This window comes from Eleutherodactylus coqui, chromosome 2 (assembly GCF_035609145.1).
Source record: "Eleutherodactylus coqui strain aEleCoq1 chromosome 2, aEleCoq1.hap1, whole genome shotgun sequence".
Taxonomy (NCBI): Eukaryota; Metazoa; Chordata; class Amphibia; order Anura; family Eleutherodactylidae; genus Eleutherodactylus; species Eleutherodactylus coqui.
This window is the reverse complement of record NC_089838.1, coordinates 9,955,516-9,976,259: the sequence shown is the minus strand read 5'-3', so window position 1 is coordinate 9,976,259 and position 20,744 is coordinate 9,955,516. Positions and strand designations below refer to the sequence as shown.

The 20,744-nt window shown below is 49.4% G+C and overlaps 2 protein-coding genes across 2 annotated transcripts; one reads left to right on the top strand and one right to left on the bottom strand.

Annotated features, from left to right (window-relative positions):
* Nucleotides 1-1,457: 1,457 nt before the first annotated feature.
* Nucleotides 1,458-5,831, bottom strand: LOC136611077 (uncharacterized). Its single transcript, XM_066590326.1, has 2 exons — nucleotides 4,877-5,831; nucleotides 1,458-1,773 (listed from the first exon to the last, which is right to left on the bottom strand). Exons 1-2 carry the CDS (start codon nucleotides 5,716-5,718, stop codon nucleotides 1,755-1,757), a joined length of 861 nt encoding a protein of 286 aa, XP_066446423.1. The 5' UTR covers nucleotides 5,719-5,831; the 3' UTR covers nucleotides 1,458-1,754.
* A 9,834-nt stretch (nucleotides 5,832-15,665) lies between these two features.
* LOC136611075 (E3 ubiquitin/ISG15 ligase TRIM25-like) lies at nucleotides 15,666-18,028 on the top strand. Its single transcript, XM_066590324.1, has one exon. The coding sequence runs from the start codon at nucleotides 15,669-15,671 to the stop codon at nucleotides 17,301-17,303; it is 1,635 nt and encodes a 544-aa protein (XP_066446421.1). The 5' UTR covers nucleotides 15,666-15,668; the 3' UTR covers nucleotides 17,304-18,028.
* Nucleotides 18,029-20,744: the final 2,716 nt, after the last annotated feature.

Below are 20,744 nucleotides of genomic sequence, written 5' to 3'. Positions count from 1 at the left end.
TCCCCCACAACATTAGGAAGAACAGGTTGTAGACCCGGGTCCAGAGAGGCTCTGGCAAAATGCATACGCTGCCCAGGTAGATGAATAAAGGGAGCAGGTATGTTTTGATCAGGTTAACCCTTTCCCGAAGGGTCAAAGACCAACCCTTCCACTGGGCCACCTTCTGAGTGGCACCATCGAGCCTGACCACCCAATTTTGCATGGGGTAATCTCCCCGGCCAAATTTGATGCCGAGAACTTTAGCCGAGTCCTGGGGCACTGGAAGGGTGTCCGGGAGACCAAATGTAGGATCTCCCCTTCCTAACCAGAGACTTTCGCACTTATCCCAGTTGATGCCGGACCCGGATGCTTCCGAGTAGCGATCCACCTCTGACATCACGTACTCTGCCTCCCCCCTCGAGGACACAAAGACGGTGACGTCATCAGCGTACGCTGCCACCCTGAGGGTGGCTTCCGGCACCGTCCGATCCATCCCGACCCCCGCCATAGGCCCACCATCAATCCTCCTAAGGAAGGGATCAATGGCAAACACGTACAGCAAGGGGCTCAGAGGACAACCCTGACGGACGCCAGACCCAACCTCAAATGGGTGACCGACCCAACCGTTCACTAGCGGGAAAGTCTCAGCCCCCGCGTACAATGTCCTGAGCCAATTGACAAACCCCACTGGCAGGCCATATCTCAGAAGAACAGACCAGAGGTACTCGTGATTAACCCGATCAAACGCTTTGGCCTGATCCAAGGACAGCAGGTACCCCTCCCAGTGACCAGCCCTACCCTGCTCCACTGCCTCCCTGACACCTAGAACAGCACTAAAGGTGCTACGGCCTGGAACAGAGCAATGCTGGGCGCCCGAGAGGAGCCGGGGTGCAAACTTGACCAGCCGATTAAACAGCACTTTTGCCAGAACCTTCCTGTCCGTATTGAGAAGCGCTATGGGACGCCAGTTCTCAATACGGCTCGAGTCTTTACCCTTTGACAGAAGGATCAAAGCCGACCTCCTCATTGACTTTGGGAGAGTGTCCGAGGAAAGACACTCATTGAAAACCTCAGTCAAGAGGGGACTCAAGAGGTCCTTAAAGGTTTTATAATACTCGGATGTTAAGCCATCCGGTCCTGGCGATTTTTTGAGCGCAAGCCCATCAATCGCCAGTTTAACTTCCTCTATGTTGATCTCCTCTGTCAAAACATCAAGGGAGATGTCATCCCCTGGCTCAGGAACAGCTTCAGCCAGGAAAGCCGACATCACATCTCGATCTAGATCCCTCTTTCTCAAAAGGTGCGAGTAGAAGGATCTGATGACTTCCAGAATCCCTGATCTGGACCTGTTCAGAGATCCCGTACCGTCGATCAGTCCAGTGACAACTTTACGATTCACTGACATCTTGCAGTTTCTGTAAGGGTCGGGCGAGTGGTACTTCCCGAAGTCCCTCTCAAAAACCAAAGATGCATGCCTATTATACTGACACCCTTTGAGCAAAGACTTCACTCTGGAGATCTCCTCGCGGCTACCTCCAGTCGAGACGAGATGTTCGAGTTTCCTCCTCAGGCCCTGATAAAGACGGTACTTACTCAGGCTCCTGAGGCTAGAGAGCTGGCGGAAGAACCTTGCCGCCCTGATCTTGAGCATCTCCCACCACTCTGACTTACTGCTACAAAGATCCAGTAATGGTACCTGGCTCTGCAGAAAATCCTCAAAGGACTGTCTTATCTCTGCTTCCTCCAGGAGTGATGAATTCAGCCTCCATAAGCCTCTACCCATCCGGGGGGTCTCTGCAACATTCAGGGAAAACAAAATCAGACAGTGGTCGGAGAATTCAACCTCAACAGCAGAAACTGGTGAAGAGATGGCTTCCTCCTTCAAATAAAACCTATCTATTCTAGACCTGCACTCGCCTCTATAATAGGTGAAACCCGCGTGGCCTGGGGTGTGCCGGATGTGGACATCCACCAGGCGAGCTTCGCTAGCTATGCTATTAAGCGCGACGCTATCATAAGTCAGCTTGCCTAGGGAGCCTCCCCTGTCACGGGTCCTCGTGACTGCGTTAAAGTCACCCCCAAAGATCACCTGCCGACTGGTAAAAAGGTACGGCTTGATCCTCATAAAGAGATCCTTGCGGTCCCGCTTGGTTTGGGGACCGTAGATGTTGATTAGCCGAAGCTCTTGTCCCTTCATGAGAACATCCAGGATCAGGCACCTCCCTATTTCTAACTCAATAACCCGTCGGCATTCAACCGCTGCGGTAAAAAGAACCGCCACTCCGCTATATGGCTCGGCCGCAAGAGACCAGTAGGATGGTCCGGACCTCCACTCCCTCTTTGCTTTATGTATAGCTGCTAAATTTGGCAGCCTGGTCTCTTGCAAAAACAAAATGTCGGCTTCAACACGGCCGAGAAAATCAAAGGCCGCAAATCTCGCCATATCTGACTTAATGCTGGCAACGTTAATTGATGCCAGAGTCAACGGAGCGGGTGCCGCCATCTTTGATGATTGAGTTAAATGGCTTTCTTCTTCCCACCCCTTTTCACTTCAGGGTCTGAGGAAGACCCCTTGCCACGTTTTTTTGATACCGAAAGGTCCATGGCAAGGGGCTCCTCAACCTCGTCGTCCTTGTCACCGGGCCCCGGGCCAGCCCTCCCCTTGGAGGTTACTGTACGCTCACAAGAGGAAGACTCGGCGCCCCCTGTAGGCCGCACACTTGCTCCCGGATCCTCACCCTCCACCTCCTCCTCTGAAGAGGAGAGAGCTTGGAACCTGTTGGAGAGCTCAACAAGAGGCGAGTTTGGTTTACCTTCCTGCACCTGGGCCAGTATAGGGGAAGTTCTTCTTTCCCGCATTTTTTTCTTTTTTTCCCCGGTGCCCTGCTTTCGCTTTTTCTGTCGCCACTTCTTGCCATCCTCATCCACACTTTCATAGCGGGAGGAATCTGAAGAAGTGGCAGCCTCCTCCCTCTGGATCCTTCTGACCTCCTCATCCAACTCGCCCTCCCCTGGAGCCTCAGCCACACGAGTCGCATCCAGAACAGGTGCCAGCATTGACCCACCTGCCACCTGGGTCTCCACCAGTTCTCTGTTCTTTCTGCGCTTCTCTTGGCGCCTTAGTGCAGCAGCCCCAACATGTTTGTTCTTCACAGGCTCCTGGACTCCTCCGCCTCTGCTGGTCCCTTCCCCTGCAGAGGCAACCTCATGGCTCTCCTCCGTTGGGGCCATGACCGCATTGGCGAAAGAGCGTGGACAGCGGCTGAATGGGTGACCGAGGTCACCACACAGGTGACACCTAATCTCCGCACAAGATGCCGCAAGATGACCTACCTCGCCACACAGAGCGCACTTGATGACATTACAGGCGGCACTCAAATGTGTGGGGTCGCCGCACTTGTGACAGAGCTTCGGTTGCCCCTGGTAGAAGGCCAGAATGCGATCCCTACCGAGGAAAGCCGCGGATGGTATGTGGGCCACCGAGTTCCCTGAACGCTTTAGTTTTACCATGAATGTCCAGGCTCCGGACCAGATGCCGTGCTCATCTCTGTTTTTTTGCGGCATATCCACTACCTCACCGTAGCGACTGAGCCAAGTCATGATGTCATAACAAGAGAGTGACTCATTACGGGTCAGAACAGTCACTCTCTTCACTCCAGTTTGGCGGGTTACCACTTGCGCAGCAAAACCACGCCAGCCGGGCTCGTCCTTCATCAGCTCATAGTTCCCCCAGAAGAGCTCAAGGCCCTCTGGGCGAGCAAAGCTGATGTCGAACTCAGACGAGCCGCAGGGGTGGATAAGGGCATAGATGTCCTGCGCCCTAAAACCCATCCTCAGCAGAAGCTCAACCACTTTGCCCCTCGATGGGCATGCATCACTGCCTCTCCACTGAAGACGAGCCACGTTCCTACGGCCAATGTCCTGCCCGGTTGTCGGCAGGGACCATACGGTCTCCCCCCTTTGCTCTCGGAAGGCTCCAAGTCCATGTCTCTCTACCCAAAGAGACAAGTCCACAACTCTACCTCCTACAGTCATTGAGCTCTCCCCTCTCCTCAAAGCCTCCAGGAGACGCCGCTGTAAGACACCGTCCCCGGAGCCCGAAGACAAGGAGGACGCCTCTCCCCTCCCCCCAGCGGCGACACTGGCATAACTTCTGCCAGATGTTGTCGCCGCTGGAGGGCCAACTGGATCCTGTCCCACCCCCCGACCATCTACTGAAACTGTACCTGCTTGATCAGCAGGCAATGAACCTGGGGGTTTGGGGACATTTGGAGGTACAGAAACAACAGCAGCAGTAGCGGGGGTAGCAGGGCTACTCACATTCACACCCTTCTCCTGACCAGGACCTGTCTTCTGTTTAGTTAATTTTTCCCCAGAGGGCAAGTCCCCAACCTCAGCAGCCGACAGAGGCTGCAAAACCGTATTCGCCCTGCGCAATTTAGATGGATTTTTTGTTGTTAAAGCTCCGCCCACACCAGTGACTCTGGGATCTACAGCGGGACATACGGGATGGGTGGGAGGATTGGCCGACCCGACCACCACCCACTGCGGCCCCTCAGCCCCCGACAGGCACTTCAGGGACACAGGGGGGACAGCCAAGCCGCCATCTTTACTTATGCCACCTGGCGCTAAATCGCCTCCCCCTCCCACTGGGTTGCGACTAACAGCGTCAGTGCCTCCGGTCTGGCCACGACCCTTCATTTTAACCTTTTCTGCCTCCTTAACTCCTCCAGTCCCACTACTGGCACAAGCGGGCTTGGAGTTTTGGGTCGCATTAACCCTCTCTTCCCTGGTCCCCTGCACCGGACTCACAACAGAGGCCGGGTCTAGGAGCCCAGGGCTAGCCCCCTGTCCTGACTTTGCAATCAGGCCAGGGTGCTTGGTTACGTAAACGAACCTCTCCTGGATGTAAGCTTGATTCTTCTTTTTCTTTGCCTTTTTTCCCCCCGCTGCTGTTTCCGGTGGTAGTTCATCCCCAAAGTGCATAGCCTGCATCCTTGCAGGGGACTCCTGCAGCATGATCTGCTGCAACAACAGCGCCCCCTGTCCGCTGCTGCTGCTCCCGTACTCACTGCCATCCGAGTCATCTGATGATGAGGGCAGGCCGATCTGCTCCGCAGGGATGCTGGTGCCCGTTCCTGGTTGCAGCGAGGACTGCTGCTCAGCAGAGCATGCCGCCCGCCCCTCCAGAGCTTCCGATTCTTCTGTGCTGCTGGGTTGGTATTTACGTGCAGTTTTTCTGCTGCCAGGGCTCCTGGCTGCCATCTGGGAGAACCGCCTGTCATTTAGCAACTTTTCCCTGAAGGGACCGCTGGTCTCCAGGATCCTCTCCCTTTCCTCCTCATACATTTCAATAGCCTCCTCACAGATTTTAATTTTCTGGCTTATTGCGACCTTTTTACCACGGGAGGCTCGCTCCATGTCACAGCGGGCTGCTTGTAGCTCTCTGCGCTGTTTCACCAGCTCTTTCCCAGCCTCTTCATAATCCCGCATATGTGTGGCGATGCGGGATGCCAGCTCCTCCACAGACTCTCCCTTTTGGCGTTCGCCCCAACTGATAGGCTGTTTTTTAGCACTGACCTGCTTTTCTTTAGCTTGGGATCTTGTCCTCCTGGACTCTGTATCCAACCGGGGAGTCGGGGTAACATTGCTGCTGCCCCGACTAGCTCGCCTTCCCTCCTGGGATTCAACCCTCCCTCCCCCCGACCGAAGCCGGAGGGAGGAGGCCAGGGGCTCCATTGTTGCTGGAAGCCCCAGAAACAGCACGCCTTGCTGGGCCAAAACTCTGGAGCTGTGCCTTAGACGACCACACCCTCTGGATCTCAGCAGAGCTCACCAGCACACACCCTTCTCCAGAGATGCACTCACTATTCTGCTGGTGGAGTCACTGTGTACATACATTACTTATCCTGTACTGATCCTGAGTTACATCCTGTATTATACTGCAGAGCTGCACTCACTATTCTGCTGGTGTAGTCACTGTGTACATACATTACTTATCCTGTACTGCTCCTGGGTTACATCCTGTATTATACTCCAGAGCTGCACTCACTATTCTGCTGGTGGGGTCACTATGTACATACATTACTTATCCTGTACTGATCCTGAGTTACATCCTGTATTATACTCCAGAGCTGCACTCACTATTCTGCTGATGGAGTCACTGTGTACATACATTACTTATCCTGTACTGATCCTGAGTTACATCCAGTATTATCCCCCAGAGCTGCACTCACTATTCTGCTGGTGGAGTCACTGTGTAAATATATTACTTATCCTGTACTGACCCTGAGTTACATCCTGTATTATACTCCAGAGCTGCTCTCACTATTCTGCTGGTGGAGTCACTGTGTACATACATTACTTATCCTGTACTGATCCTGAGTTACATCCTGTATTATACTGCAGAGCTGCACTCACTATTCTGCTGGTGTAGTCACTGTGTACATACATTACTTATCCTGTACTGCTCCTGGGTTACATCCTGTATTATACTCCAGAGCTGCACTCACTATTCTGCTGGTGGGGTCACTATGTACATACATTACTTATCCTGTACTGATCCTGAGTTACATCCTGTATTATACTCCAGAGCTGCACTCACTATTCTGCTGATGGAGTCACTGTGTACATACATTACTTATCCTGTACTGATCCTGAGTTACATCCAGTATTATCCCCCAGAGCTGCACTCACTATTCTGCTGGTGGAGTCACTGTGTAAATATATTACTTATCCTGTACTGACCCTGAGTTACATCCTGTATTATACTCCAGAGCTGCTCTCACTATTCTGCTGGTGGAGTCACTGTGTACATACATTACTTATCCTGTACTGATCCTGAGTTACATCCTGTATTATACTGCAGAGCTGCACTCACTATTCTGCTGGTGGAGTCACTGTGTACATATATTACTTATCCTGTACTGCTCCTGGGTTACATCCTGTTCTATACTCCAGAGCTGCACTCACTATTCTGCTGGTGGAGTCACTGTGTATACACATTACTTATCCTGTACTGATCCTGAGTTACATCCTTTATTATACTCCAGTGCTGCACTCACTATTCTGCTGGTGGAGTCACTGTGTACATACATTACTTATCCTGTACTGATCCTGAGTTACATCCTGTAGATTTTTTTTATTATAAAATTGAAAAACACAATAATAAATAGAACATAAATCTCGCTCACTTGGCATAAGACATAAACACAAAACAAAAACAAATTATTACTTATATTATCTGGACTTTGCCTTACTGCAAGACACAGGGGACAAAAGCCAAAGGTCCATCTGGTCCAAATAATACATACAGCACACTACACCAACCTGCACTCCAAAACTACACTCACTCATACTCACCAATACATATACACTACATACTATATATAACAATAAACCCACATGTAAGAAAACATATCCATAACTCACAGGATCCAGCCTGAAATCCCCCCAAAAAGAAGAAAGAAATCTTGACTAGCAACCAAAATTCCAAACCAAAACAATTACATCGTAATAATAATAATGACCGAATACCCTTTTTTTGGGTACTTTTTTGGATTATATACATATATATATATATATATATATATATATATATATATATATATATATATATATATATTAATGCCCACCGCCTAGAGACTAAAACCTCAATAATCCTAAACTAACCCTATAACTAAACCAAACCACCGCACACCCCACACAAAACCCCTACGGTGCAGCCTGGGAGCCACGCCTGCATCCCTATCTATAACCCCTAACCCTATATACAAAACATTGAACATCTCTTACCTACTGCATAACCACAACCCAACACTACACATTAATACCCAAAAGCCAAAGCTCAGTTATCTGCAGCTGTACATACTTCATCTTTGACCTAAAACAAAAACTCTACTAGTGTCACACACAGCCATCCACAAGGACTGGATATGATAAGCCGGGCACCGACCAAATAGAGAAAAACTATCCCTATAGTTAATCTGTCCCTAAAATGTCCCTACTCCTTCCCTAAAACTTACCCTCAGAGAAACTGTCCCTACCCCTCCCTATTCTGTCCCTAAAAAGGCCCTAACAATAAGAAAACTGTCCCTAACGAAAAACCAACCCTCTCCATAGGAGAGAAGCCTCAGTCGTGCCCAACCTCTCATAATCCAGAGAGCGCACCTTCACCAGGTCACCAAGGATGTTTCTATTCACCTCATCCGCGGGGAGGATTTTCTCTTCCGTCGACACTAAACACCATGCATTCCAAATGTGAAACCTGACCACTAAGCTGACTAGGAATAAAGTGCACAGGTCCCTACCACCAAGGTCCCTGAATGCCCCATAGACCCATTCTGGATACGAGAGGTGTGCCAACCTGGGCCAACCAATGGAGGCTCCCACCCGATTGTACACCTCTGTATTAAATTAACACTGAAGCAGGAAATGCTCCATGCTTTCCAGCGTATCGGTGCACTCCTGACGGGGGCAACCCCTATCCACCAGAGGTCTGCTCTTCAAGTTGCCCCTTACATACAGTCTCCCATGGAAACAGTGCCAAGTCAAGTCCCAAAACTTTAAGAGGATCCTGTCAGAATTCAATAAACGTAACCCTCCCTCCAGGTCCCGACTTGGGCAGTCCTTGAGCGCCAGGGGCTTCTGGAAATAAGTCAACAGAACCCTCTTGTCGAGAAGCTTCCTTGACTGAGTCCTGATCTCCCACATTCCCAGACCCCACCAACATATCATCTTCAGAACCACGGGAACGTAAGCCGGAACATGCCCGTGTGGCGTGCAAAGATCATTCACTTGCCCTCCTGTCTCCCATTCCTGGAAGAACGGTCGAAGCCATCCCCAACAGGAGAATACCCACGGAGGAGCCCTCTCCTGCCAGAGGTTGCCTATGTTAATCTTAACAAAGGTGTTTACGAGAAACACCACGGGGTTGACCATAGATAACCCCCCTAGTCTGCTCGTGAGGTACGTGACATCTCTCCTAATTAGGTTCAACCTATTCCCCCACAACATCAGGAAGAACAGGTTGTAGACCCGAGTCCAAAGAGGCTCTGGCAAAATGCATATGCTGCCCAGGTAGATGAATACAGGGAGCAGGTATGCTTTGATCAGATTAACCCTTTCCTGAAGGGTCAAAGACCAACCCTTCCACTGGGCCACCTTCTGAGTGGCACCATCAAGCCTGACCACCCAATTTTGCATGAGGCAATCTCCCCGGCCAAATTCAATGCCGAGAACTTTAGCCGAGTCCTAAGGCACTGGAACGATGTCCAGGAGACCAAATGTAGGATCTTCTCTTCCTAACCAGAGACTTTCACATTTATCCCAGTTGATGCCGGACCAGGATGCTTCGAATAGCGATCCATCTCCATCATCACGTACTCTGCCTCCCCCCTCAAGGACACAAAGACGGTGACATCATCAGCGTATGCTGCCACCCTGAGGATTGCTTCCGGCACCGCCCGATCGATCCCAACCCCTGCCATAGGCCCACCATCAATCCTCCTAAGGAAAGGATCAATGGCATACATGTACAGCAAGGGTCTCAGAGGACAACCCTGACGGACGCCAGACCCAATCTCAAATGGGTGACCGACCCAATCATTCACTAGCTGGAATGTCTCAGCCCCCACATACAATGTCCTGAGCCAATTGACAAACCCCACTGGTAGGCCATAGCTCAGATGAACAGACCAGAGGTACTCATGGTTAACCCGATCAAACGCTTTTGCCTGATCCAGGGACAGTAAGTATCCCTCCGAGTGACCCACCCTACTCTGCCTCACTGCCTCTCGGACACCAAGAACAGCACTAAAGGTGCTGCAGCCTGGAACAGAGCAATGCTGGGCGCCCGAGAGGAGCCGGGGCGCAAACTTGCCCAGACGATTAAACAGCACTTTTGCCAGAACCTTCCTGTCCATATTAAGAAGCACTACGGGACGCCAGTTCTCAATACGGCTCGGATCCTTACCTTTTGACAGAATGATCAAGGCTGACCTCCTCATTGACTTTGGGGGGAGTGTCCGAGGAAAGACACTCATTGAAAACCTCAGTCAAGAGGGGACTCAAGAGGTCCTTGAAGGTCTTATAGTACTCAGATGTTAAGCCATCTGGACCTGGCGATTTTTTAACTTCATCTACATTAATCTTCTCTGTCAAAACATTAAGGGAGATGTCATCCCCTGGCTCAGGAACAGCTTCAGCCAGGAAAGCCGACATCACATCCCGATCTAGATCCCTCTTTCCCAAAAGGTGCGAGTAAAAGGATCTGACGACTTTCAAAATTCCTGATCTAACCTGTTTAAAGATCCCGTACCGTCGATCAGTCCAGTGACAACTTTATGATTCACTGACATCTTACAGTTTCTGTAAGGGTCGGGCGAGTGGTACTTCTCGAAATCCCTCTCAAAAACCAACAATGCGTGCCTATTATACTGGCACCCTTTGAGCAAAGACGTCACTCTGGAGATCTCCTTGCACCTACCTCCAGTCAAAATGAGATGTTCGAGTTTCCTCCACAAGCCCTGATAAAGACAGTACTTACTCAGGCTCCTGAGGCTAGAGAACTGGTGGAAGAACCTCGCTGTCTTGATCTTGAGCATCTCCCACCACTCTGGCTGAGGGCTCCCACACACTTGCGTTTGCATTTTTGGTATGTTGCGTTGCGTTTTTAACATTGGAAAGTCCCATTCACAAACGCGTTAACAAAAAAAACGCAAACGCAAGTGTGTGGGAGCCCTCACTGCTACAAAGAGTAATGGTACCTGGCTCTGCGGAAAATCCTCAAAGGACTGTCTTATCTCTGCTTCCTCCAGGAGTGCTAAATTCAGTCTCCATAAGCCTCTCCCCATCCGAGGGGTCTCTTCAACATTCAGGGAAAACAAAATCAGACAGTGGTTGGAGAATTCCACCTAAACAACAGAAACTGGTGACGAGATGGCTTCCTCCTTAAAATAAAACCTGTCTATTCTAGATCTGCTCTGACCTTTATAATAGGTGAACCCTTCGTGGCCTGGGGTTTGCCATATGTGGACATCCACCAGGCAAGCTTCACTAGCTATGCTATTAAGTGCGACGCTATCATAAGGTAGCTTACCTAGGGATCCTCCCCTGTCACGGGTCCTTGAGACTGCGTTAAAGTCACCCCCAAAGATCAGCTGCCGACTGGTAAAAAGGTAAGGCTTGATCCTCATAAAGCGATCCATGCGGTCCCGCTTGGTTTGGGGACTGAAGATGTTAATTAGCTGAAGTTCTTGTCCCTTTATGAGAACATCCAGGATCAGGCACCTCCCTATTTCTTACTGAATAACCCGTCGGCATTCGACCGCTGCAGTAAAAAGGACCGCCACTCCGCTATATGGCTCGGCCGCAAGAGACCAGTAAATAGGACCTGACCTTCCCCCCCCCCCCCCCCCCGCCTTATATATAATTAGGCAGCCTGGTCTCTTGCAAAAGCAAAATGTCGGCTTCAATGTGGCCAAGGAAATCAAAGGCCTCGAATCTCACCATATCAAACTTAATGCTGGCAACATTAATGGATGCCAGCGTCAACGGAGTCTGGGTCTGAGGATGACCCTTTGCCATGTTTTTTGGACACTAAAAGGTCCATGGCAAGGGGCTCCTCGACCTCGTCCTCCTTGCTGCCAGGCTCTAGGCCAGCCCTCCCCCTGGAGGTCACCAAACCCACACAAGAGGAAGACTCAGCACCCCCTGTAGGCCTCATGCTTACTCTATACATCTCTCCCTCTGCCTCCTCCGAAGAGGAGAGAGCTTGGTAACTGTTGGAGAGCCCAACAAGAGGAGAGTTTGGATTGCCCTACTGCAATTGGCCCATTGTAGGGGAAGATCTCCCTTCCCTTTTTTTTCCTTTCTTGGTGCCATGCTTGCGCTTTTTCTTTTGCCACTCATCTTTGACCTCACCCACACTTTCATAGTGGGAAGAATCTGAAAAAGTGTCATCCTCTTCCCTTCGGATCCTCCTGACCTCCCCATCCAGCTCCCTGTCCCCTGGAGCCTCAGCCACATGATGTGTGTCTGGAGCAGGGGCCAGCATTGACTCACCTGCCACCTGGGTTTGCAACCAGCTCCCTGCCCCTTCCGTGCTTCTCTTGGCGCCTCAGCTTGGCTGCCCCAGCAAGTTTGTTCTTCCTTGGCTCCCGGGCTCCATCGCCTCTGCTGGTCCCTTCCCCCACAGAGGCAACCTCATGGCTCTCCTCCACTGGGGCGATGACCGCATTGGTGAAAGAGCGTGGACAGCGACTGAATGGATGACCGAGGTCACCACACACGTGACACCTAATCTCTGCACAATATGCCGCAAGATGACCTACCTCGCCACACAGAGCGCACTTGATGACATTACAGGCAGCACTCAAATGTGTGGGGTCGCCGCACTTGTGACAGAGCTTTGGCTGCCCCTGGTTGAAGGCTAAGATATGATCCCTGCCAAGGAAGGCTGCAGATAGTATGTAGGCCACCGAATTCCCGGAACACTGTAGTTTCACCATAAACGTCCAGGCTCCAGACCAGATGCCATGTTCATCCCGATTCTTATTGGGCATATCCACCACCTCTTTATACCGACTAAGCCAAATCACAATACCAGTAACAAGAGAGTGACTCATTACGAGTCAAAACGGTCACCCTCTTGACTCCAGTCTGGCGGGTTACAACTTAAGCAGCAAAACCGAGCCAGCCGGGCTCGTCCTTGATCAACTCATAGTTCCCCCAAAAGAGCTCAGGGCCCTCTGGGGGAACAAAGCTGATGTCGAACTGAGACGTGCCATAAGGATGAATTAGGGCATATATGTCATTTGCCCTGAAACCTATCTTCAGCAGAAGCTCCACCACCTTACCCCTGGACAGGCATGCATCATCGCCTCTCCACTGAAGACAAGCCACATTCCTACGGCCAATGCCCTGCCCGGTTGTCGGCAGGGACCAGACGGTCTCCCCCCTTTGTTCTCGGAAGGCACCAAGACTGTGTCTCTCCACTCAAAGAGACAAATCCACAACTCTACCCCCAACATTAATCGAGCTCTCCCCCCTCCTCAAGGCCTCCAGGAGGCGCCGTTGCAAAACGCATCCCCCCACCCTCCAGCGGCGACACTGGCATAACTTCTACCAGATGTTGTCGCCGCTGGTGGGGCGACTGTATCCTGGCCCGTCCTTTGACTATTACCCAAAGCCTGTTCAGCCAATGGCATATCTCCCAGGGTATTGGGGGCATCCGAGGTTCACGGAGCCTCCGCGGGAGCAGGGGCAGTGGTAGCACTAGCAGTTGTATCCATCAAATCATTCATACATTTCTACCCTTTTGCTGGACCAGGACCTGTTTCACCTTTGTTTTTAATGTTACACTTTCCAGATGGTATGTCCAGGGAGCTTCCAGCTGGCTGAGGCTTGAGACTGGTACTGACAGAATCATCCCTACGTCCCGCATTATTCTTTGTAGGAGCTGTCTCTGCAGCCCAAGCTACTCCCATTTTCACATCCATTCTGGGACTTGCGGTTCTTTTTACTTGCTTAGTTGTTACTGCAATACCATTATGATAGGTGGGAGGATCGGCAGACTTGGCCACCACCCACTTCGCCCCCTCTACACCTGACAGGTGTTTTAGGGACACAGGAGGGACAGCCAAACCGCCACTGGCAGGAACTGATGCTGGACTGCCCCCCCTCCACTGGGGGGCAACCATCAGCACCAGCGCCTCATTCCATCTTTCCCATAGACCTTCTCTGCCTCCTTATCGCCTCCATTCCCACTACTGGTACAAGCAGGAACGGAGTTTTGGGATGCATTAACCCTCTCTTCCCCAGTCCCCTGCTCCGGACCCACTGCAGAGCCAAGGACTAGGAATATACCAGGGCTAGCACCCCGATCTGACTTTGCAGCCATACCGGAGTGCTTGGGGATGTACACAACCCTCTCTTGTATGGTGGTTTTCATCTCTTTTTTTTTTTTTGTTCCTTCAGGCAGGTCTTCACCAAAATACATATTGCGCATTCTTTCGGGGGACTCCTGTAGCATAATTTGTTGCATTATCAAGGCCCCTCTCACCACTGCTGCTGTCGCTGTCGAGCACTGGACTCCTCAGATGTGGGGGGGCAGGCTAACCTGCTCAGCAGGAATGCTGCTCTCTGCAGTTCCCTTCTGCTGTAAGAACTGCTGCTCCCTTAAATATACGGCCATCACGTCCTGCGCATCCTCTGACTCGTCTGAGCTGCTGTCACTGCTCAAGTACGCCATTCCGGAGAATTGCTCGTTGTTTAGGAGCTTTTCTCTGAACGGGCCACTGGATTGCAATATCCTGTATCTCTCCTCTTTGTAGTAGTCTACAGCCTCCTTGCAGGATTTAACTTTTTCTGCTGCAGTAATCTTTTTCTTCCCCCGCGGGGCTTTATCCAGATCGCTGAAGGCCGTCTGCAGTTCCCTGTGATATTTCCAAAGCTGCTTACTGACCTCCCCATAGTCTCTTCAACTGGCTGCTATCCGAGATGCCATGTCAGTCACAGATTCACCCTTGTTGCGCTCCCCCAGCTGACATTTGTAGGTGCCTTTGCAGCACTGACCTTGCCTTTAATTTGGCTACGGGTCTTCCTGTGCTCCACGTCCTCCCGGGGAGTCTGGGTGATGCTGCTCAAACCCCAACTGAATCATCTTCCATCCAGGGGTTCATTCCTTCCCCTCCCGACCAGAGCCGGGGGGAAAAAACACGGGACTCCATAGAAGATGGAACCCAGGAACTGTGCTCTATTCCTGGGATCCAGTAAGAGCTTCACCTGCCTCTCTGACCACACCCTGGAACTAGCAGAGCTCAGCACACACACAGCCTTACTCCAGAGCTGCACTCACTATTCTGCTGGTGGAGTCACTGTGTACAAGCATTATTTAACCTGCACTGATCCTGAGTTACATCCTGAATTATGGCTTAAACAGACGAGCACATGCACAAATACGCTCATCACTACGTAGTGTATTTGCACATGAACAAGTCAAATTCTATCTTTTACCGCTTAAATTTTATGCTATTGCATACAGTAAAAAGAAAGCAGGAAGGTAGGCTCTGCCTTATCTTTTCTCGCAGGTAGTAAGGTCATGCAAGAATCACTCAAGTCAAAACGTAATAATTGAAATCAATGGTTTTGTTTCATCACGTTCTGCGGCTGTCATACTCCAGAGCTGCACCCACTAATGGGCTGAGGGAATTACTTTGTAAATACAATATGTAACTTAAGGAGTTGTCAGGCTTTAATTTTTATTTTATAGTCATGTTCCCCCTGCTAAAAGATTAGCTGTCCATACTTGCCCTTTAATGCTGCTGCATCCTTCATCACATGCTCATCAATTTGAACATAAAATGCTTAATTTCACTAATTTCTTTGCCAAGTTTTCTCTGTGATTCACAATCTTCTCAGACTTTCTGATTCCTTCATGAATTTGGATCATGGTGAATCTCTTCACTTATCTCTGCTGTACTTTACTGCCAGTAGCAACCCAACTCTTTATATCTGACCACAATGTAGGATCCAAATATACAGCAGAAAGGATCTATTATGACAACTGTCCATTTACAGGTTAATAGTGACTGACTGTGCCATACAGCCCCGCCTTGTAGTCAACAGAAGAAAACCCGCCCATGGATCTATGAGCCTCAGGAAGTAGTTTCTCTCTTCCTCTGTCAACCATGGCGTCTGCTGCTGTGAGAGACGAGCTGCTCTGCTCCATCTGTCTGAGCACTTATACAGATCCTGTAATGCTGAGATGTGGACACAACTTCTGCCGGGTCTGTATTCATCGTGTGCTGGATACACAGGAGGAGTCAGGAGTTTATTCCTGTCCTGAATGCAGAGAAAGGTCTCGGAGGCGGCCAGAACTGATGAGATGCTTAGCTCTGTGTAACATCATGGAGAACTTTCTGATTACTCCTCCGACACAGATGGAAACTGGGATCTTCTGCACTTACTGTGTGGACTCTCCTGTATCGGCCACTAAATCCTGTCTGCATTGTGAAGCTTCTCTGTGCAAGAAACACCTTAGAGTTCACAGCAAGTCAGCAGAACACGTCTTATGTGAGCCCAGTGACAACCTGGAGGACAGGAAATGTTCTGTCCATAAGAAGATCCTAGAATATTACTGCACTGAGGATGCCATCTGTATCTGTGTGTCCTGCAGTCTGGCTGGAGAACATCGGGGTCATCAGGTGGAGTTGCTGGATGAGGCCTCTGAGAAAAAGGGGAAGCTGAGAAATGTTCTTCAGAAACTGACCACAAAGAGGGAGGAAACTGAGGAAAGAGTCCGGAGTCTGGAGGAGAGCAGGAGAAAAGATCAAGAAAAAGCATCTGGAGAAGCGGAGAGAGTCACTGCCCTGTGTAGAGACATCAGGAGACAGCTGGACGATCTGGAGAAGAGGGTCCTCAGCGAGATCTCCAGGCAAGAGAAGGAAGAGTCCCTCTTAGTCTCTGCTCTGATCCAGAAGCTGGAAATACAGAAGGACGAGCTGTCCAGGAAGATGAGACACATGGAGGAGCTGTGTAACATGACTGATCCACTGACTGTCTTACAGGAACCAGACACCGGGGACTTGTATGATCCTGAGGAGGAGGGAGGTGATGAGGGCACGGGGGGACATGACGAAGGTGATGAGGACACAGGGGGACATGAAAAAATGCTCAATAATGTAGATGGTCCAGATGTGGCTGTGATCTCAGATACATTACACACATTATGTGACATAGTAACAGGTATAAGGAGGGGGATCTATGTGGAGGGTCCTGCAGACATATTACTGGATGTAAACACAGCTGGTAATAATATCCATATATCATATGACCAGAAAACTGCAACCAGCATACATGGAATGCAAACTTCTCCAGAAACAGTAGAGAGATTCCAGTATTATCAGGTGATGAGCAGGAGGAGATTCTCCTCAGGACGACATTACTGGGATGTGGAGATCAGTAGATCAGAGTGGTGGAGGGTGGGGATGTGTTACCCCAGTATACACAGGAGGGGGCAGCAGTCATCCATTGGAGATAATAACAAATCATGGTGTTTGAGGAGGTATAATAATCAGTATTCAGTGATCCATGACAGTGAAGAGATCCTGTTACCTCGCAAGATCTCCAGTAATAGATTCAGGATCTATCTGGATATTGAGGCCGGGCGGTTGTCCTTTTATGAGCTGTGTAATCCTATCAGACACTTACACACCTTCACTGCCGCCTTTTCCGAAACTCTTCATGCTGCATTACGTGTATATGCTGGTTCTATAACTATATTGAAAGAAGCAACAAGTGGGAGAAACCATAATAGAAACTGACCAGAGACAGGACTGAAATACAAATCTGATTGGTAGATAAAACAGCCAATGGGATGAATGAGGTGTGGCTATTGGTGATGGCTCCCATATGGTCCTTATGACTAGATTACATGTGGAGGATCCACTGTGCAGGTACCTGATGACTGTTTTCTGGATGTGATCCCTGTGTCTCCTTATGAATAATCCTCCGTGTGTCATTGCTGTTTATCCCAATGATGTCTGATCTACTACATCACATGAACCAGCAGTCCCATTTTCGAAGGATTGTTCCCAAAAGAGAGCGCTAAGTGGGTGAAGCCCATGAAATTCTGGATAAGAGCAGGCTCACACGAGCAAAAGTTCACTGCATATAATATTCGCATAAAAAAAGAATGCAGCATGCTGTATTTTACAGCGTATTACGTGTCAGCGAGCCCTATTATTCTCTGTGGGTGCATATTAAGTGCTGTATATACACAGTTGCATTGCGTATGTTCGGCGTTTATATACAACATCGTTAAGCGACAGTGGGAAATTTAAAAAACATGAAACCAGGAGGACAGAACAGTGTGTGTGAGATATGTAGTCATGTGTTGTGTAAAATTGCTGCCATACACAGTAAAACGCTCGTATGAGCCCGGCTTAAAGGTGGCATCCTGACATGTTTGTGGGGTTCCCCGGTAGATCAGGTCAGGTGTTGTGAATGATAAAACATTGGAGATGTGAATAAACCTTTCTGCTTCTAATTTGCCTTGTTTTAATAATGTTAAATACAAATAACGCTCCACATACACGGAGATCGCTGTGCGCAGCTCGTCCGTGGAGCCGTCCTACGGATGAGCGTGTGTAGAGCGCCGGACACTTCCTGTGTAGCACCAGGCCCTGGGATCTTGTCTTATGGACACATCAGATGTATTTGTTATGGTGACATTCTAACCAAAGGGGAACGCTGAAGTCACGTGGATGATTTACCGCAGTCTTAATGCTTATCACATGTAACTTCTTGTGTAGCCCGATCCCTGTTGAACTGCATGATCCCAGATGTTTGTAGTCACCTTTAAATGGACCCGTCACCAGATTTCAGCTCCATAAACTACAGTATTGGGATCAAAGGTGAGAGAACGGGGAGTCCGGGGAGCTGTGTTCAATACTCACCGGGTGCCCCGCTCCAGCGCTGCGTCCCCGCGCACACATAGTGTGACTCTACAGCCGACTCCATGCTCACGCTCTCCCAGAGAGATGAATGGAAGAGCATGTGCAGTGCGGGCTGAAGAGAGTCACTGTGTGCGCACAAACTTCATGGAGACACTGGAACAAGGCACCCAGCGAGCATCAAACACAACTTCCCAGACTCCCCAATTTCTCACCGATAATGTAGTTTATGAGGCTGAAAGGTGGTCATGAGTTCCCTTTAAGATGGCTGCAAACAATGTCCTCTCAATCAAAGTCCCCAAGTATTTCTAAATTTCTCATGGGATCTGTTGGACCAGCTTGTTAACTCATCAAATCCACGTATTTCATTTACCTTAGACATCCATTGGGTGGTTGTAGTTGCCAGGGGCTGGCGCCACATTAGGGGGATTAAGGATTTGGCTGCTGAAATAAGGTGTGGGATGAGGTTGGTCTTAGAGGGTCTATAGTCTGCGAAGGGTTTGGACAGGAACACATGCTCCGGAAAGAGATTGAAAGAGCTGTCAATTGCGTCTCGTATTGTTCCTTCAGTCTGGTTCCAATAAGGGCGCAATACCGGGCAAGACCACCAGATGTGTGTTAGGGAGCCCACATGGCCATCGTATCACCAGCACAGGTTAGGGTCTGATAGCTTATAGGTGAAGAGCCATTCAGGAGACTCGTACCATCTGGTCAGCAGTTTATAGTGGTTTTGTTGTAATCCGACGCATCTAGAGTGACTATGTGAACTGTCCAAGAACAACCATACCTCTCTATCCATCAGTTTGATGTTAAGTTCCCCTTTCCAGGAGAGAATATATGTTGACCTAGAGGTGTCCAGTGGGGCAATGAATTCTTTATGCACTGAGCCATAATAATGTGCTCCAATTCAGTTAGTGGACAAGAAGACGAGTTGAGGGGGGGGGGGGGGGGGCTTGTTGCCTGAGATAGTAATTTTTCGGTAAGTTTTGTGCCTTTAAATGTGCATTGAGACCGGAGATAAGCTATAGTAAAGCCACTAAGGAGTGACCGAACCTGTTTAGTGTGAATGTCCAGTTTTAATCCCAAATATTCTGGAAGAAGGTTCAGAGAGGCTGTAGGTGATGGGTATGGAGCTAGATCCCCTTGGAGAAAATTCCAGATCTCGCAAGCACCCCTCAAAAGAGGGTCACAGGAAGAACTCTTATAAATTTTCTGTAAAGGGTGCCAAAGGTCTGTTACTACAGTTGCTCCATATGATACCTGGGCCAAGAAGCTCACAATTCGATTTTTCGAGGATTTTATCAACTCCAGCCATCTATTTAATTGGATTGACTTGTAGTACTGAGACATGACCGGAAGGTTGATACCTCCACTCTCCCACTTTGCGGGATGAGTTGTATTTTTCAATGATACTATTTACTGTACCATATAATGTACTGAAAAACTTAAAAAAAATTCTAAGTGGAGTAAAATGAAAAGAATTGACATTCCGCCATTTTTCAGTGCGTCTTGTTTCTATGGCGCACAAACTGCATCAAAAAGGACATGATAACTTTATTCTTATGGGTCAGAACGATTAGTATGATACCAAACTTGTATAGCTTTTTTTTTTTTTTGCTGTGCTACATTTATTTTTTTCAAAGACCTTTAACTTTTTACAATTATTTTTTGCCGCCATCTTCTGCGCACAATAACTTTTTTATTTTTCCGTCGATGTTGTTGTGTGAGGGCTCATTTTTTGTGGGACATCCTGTAGTTTGCGATGGTACCATGTTGGAATACAACTTTTTGATCACTTTTTATTGCATTTTTTCTGGGCGACAGGGTGACTGAAAAGTACTTTCTCACCACCGGAAGCTAGGGGTTTGAGAGGGCTTGCATGGAGGAACGCCCCTGTCACGCCCCTAGCTCCCGATTGGCTGAATTCCTAAAGGTCCTTGAAGGCCCTAGCAGCGTCTGTATAGATTTTTGCCTGGCCTGGAGGGTTAAGGTTGGTTTTTGTGTTAGGTTATGAGTTACATTATGAGTTCTAAATGCTTTCATGTTACAGCTGTAACATGGATGCATTTAGAGATAAAAATCTAAGCATAGCAGGAAAACTAAGCCTAATTCGCAAGCCCAGGCAAAAATCACTACAGACGCTGCTGTTATCACTGTCCCCGGAGCAGGCGTCCCCCTTCCATCTCCCCTGGGCAACTGCTACCTGTACATAGTTGCAGGGCAGCTGACCGCCGGCGGTGCAGAATGTCCTCAGCAGAGGAGCAGTGCACTTTGCCAAGCAAGGAGCAGAGGAGTTGGCGATTGGTGGCA

Bases quoted from the DNA above. Each gene is read 5' to 3' on its own strand.
- LOC136611077 (XM_066590326.1), bottom strand. From the start codon at position 5,718: ATGGAGCCCCTGGCCTCCTCCCTCCGGCTTCGGTCGGGGGGAGGGAGG.
- LOC136611075 (XM_066590324.1), top strand. From the start codon at position 15,669: ATGGCGTCTGCTGCTGTGAGAGACGAGCTGCTCTGCTCCATCTGTCTG.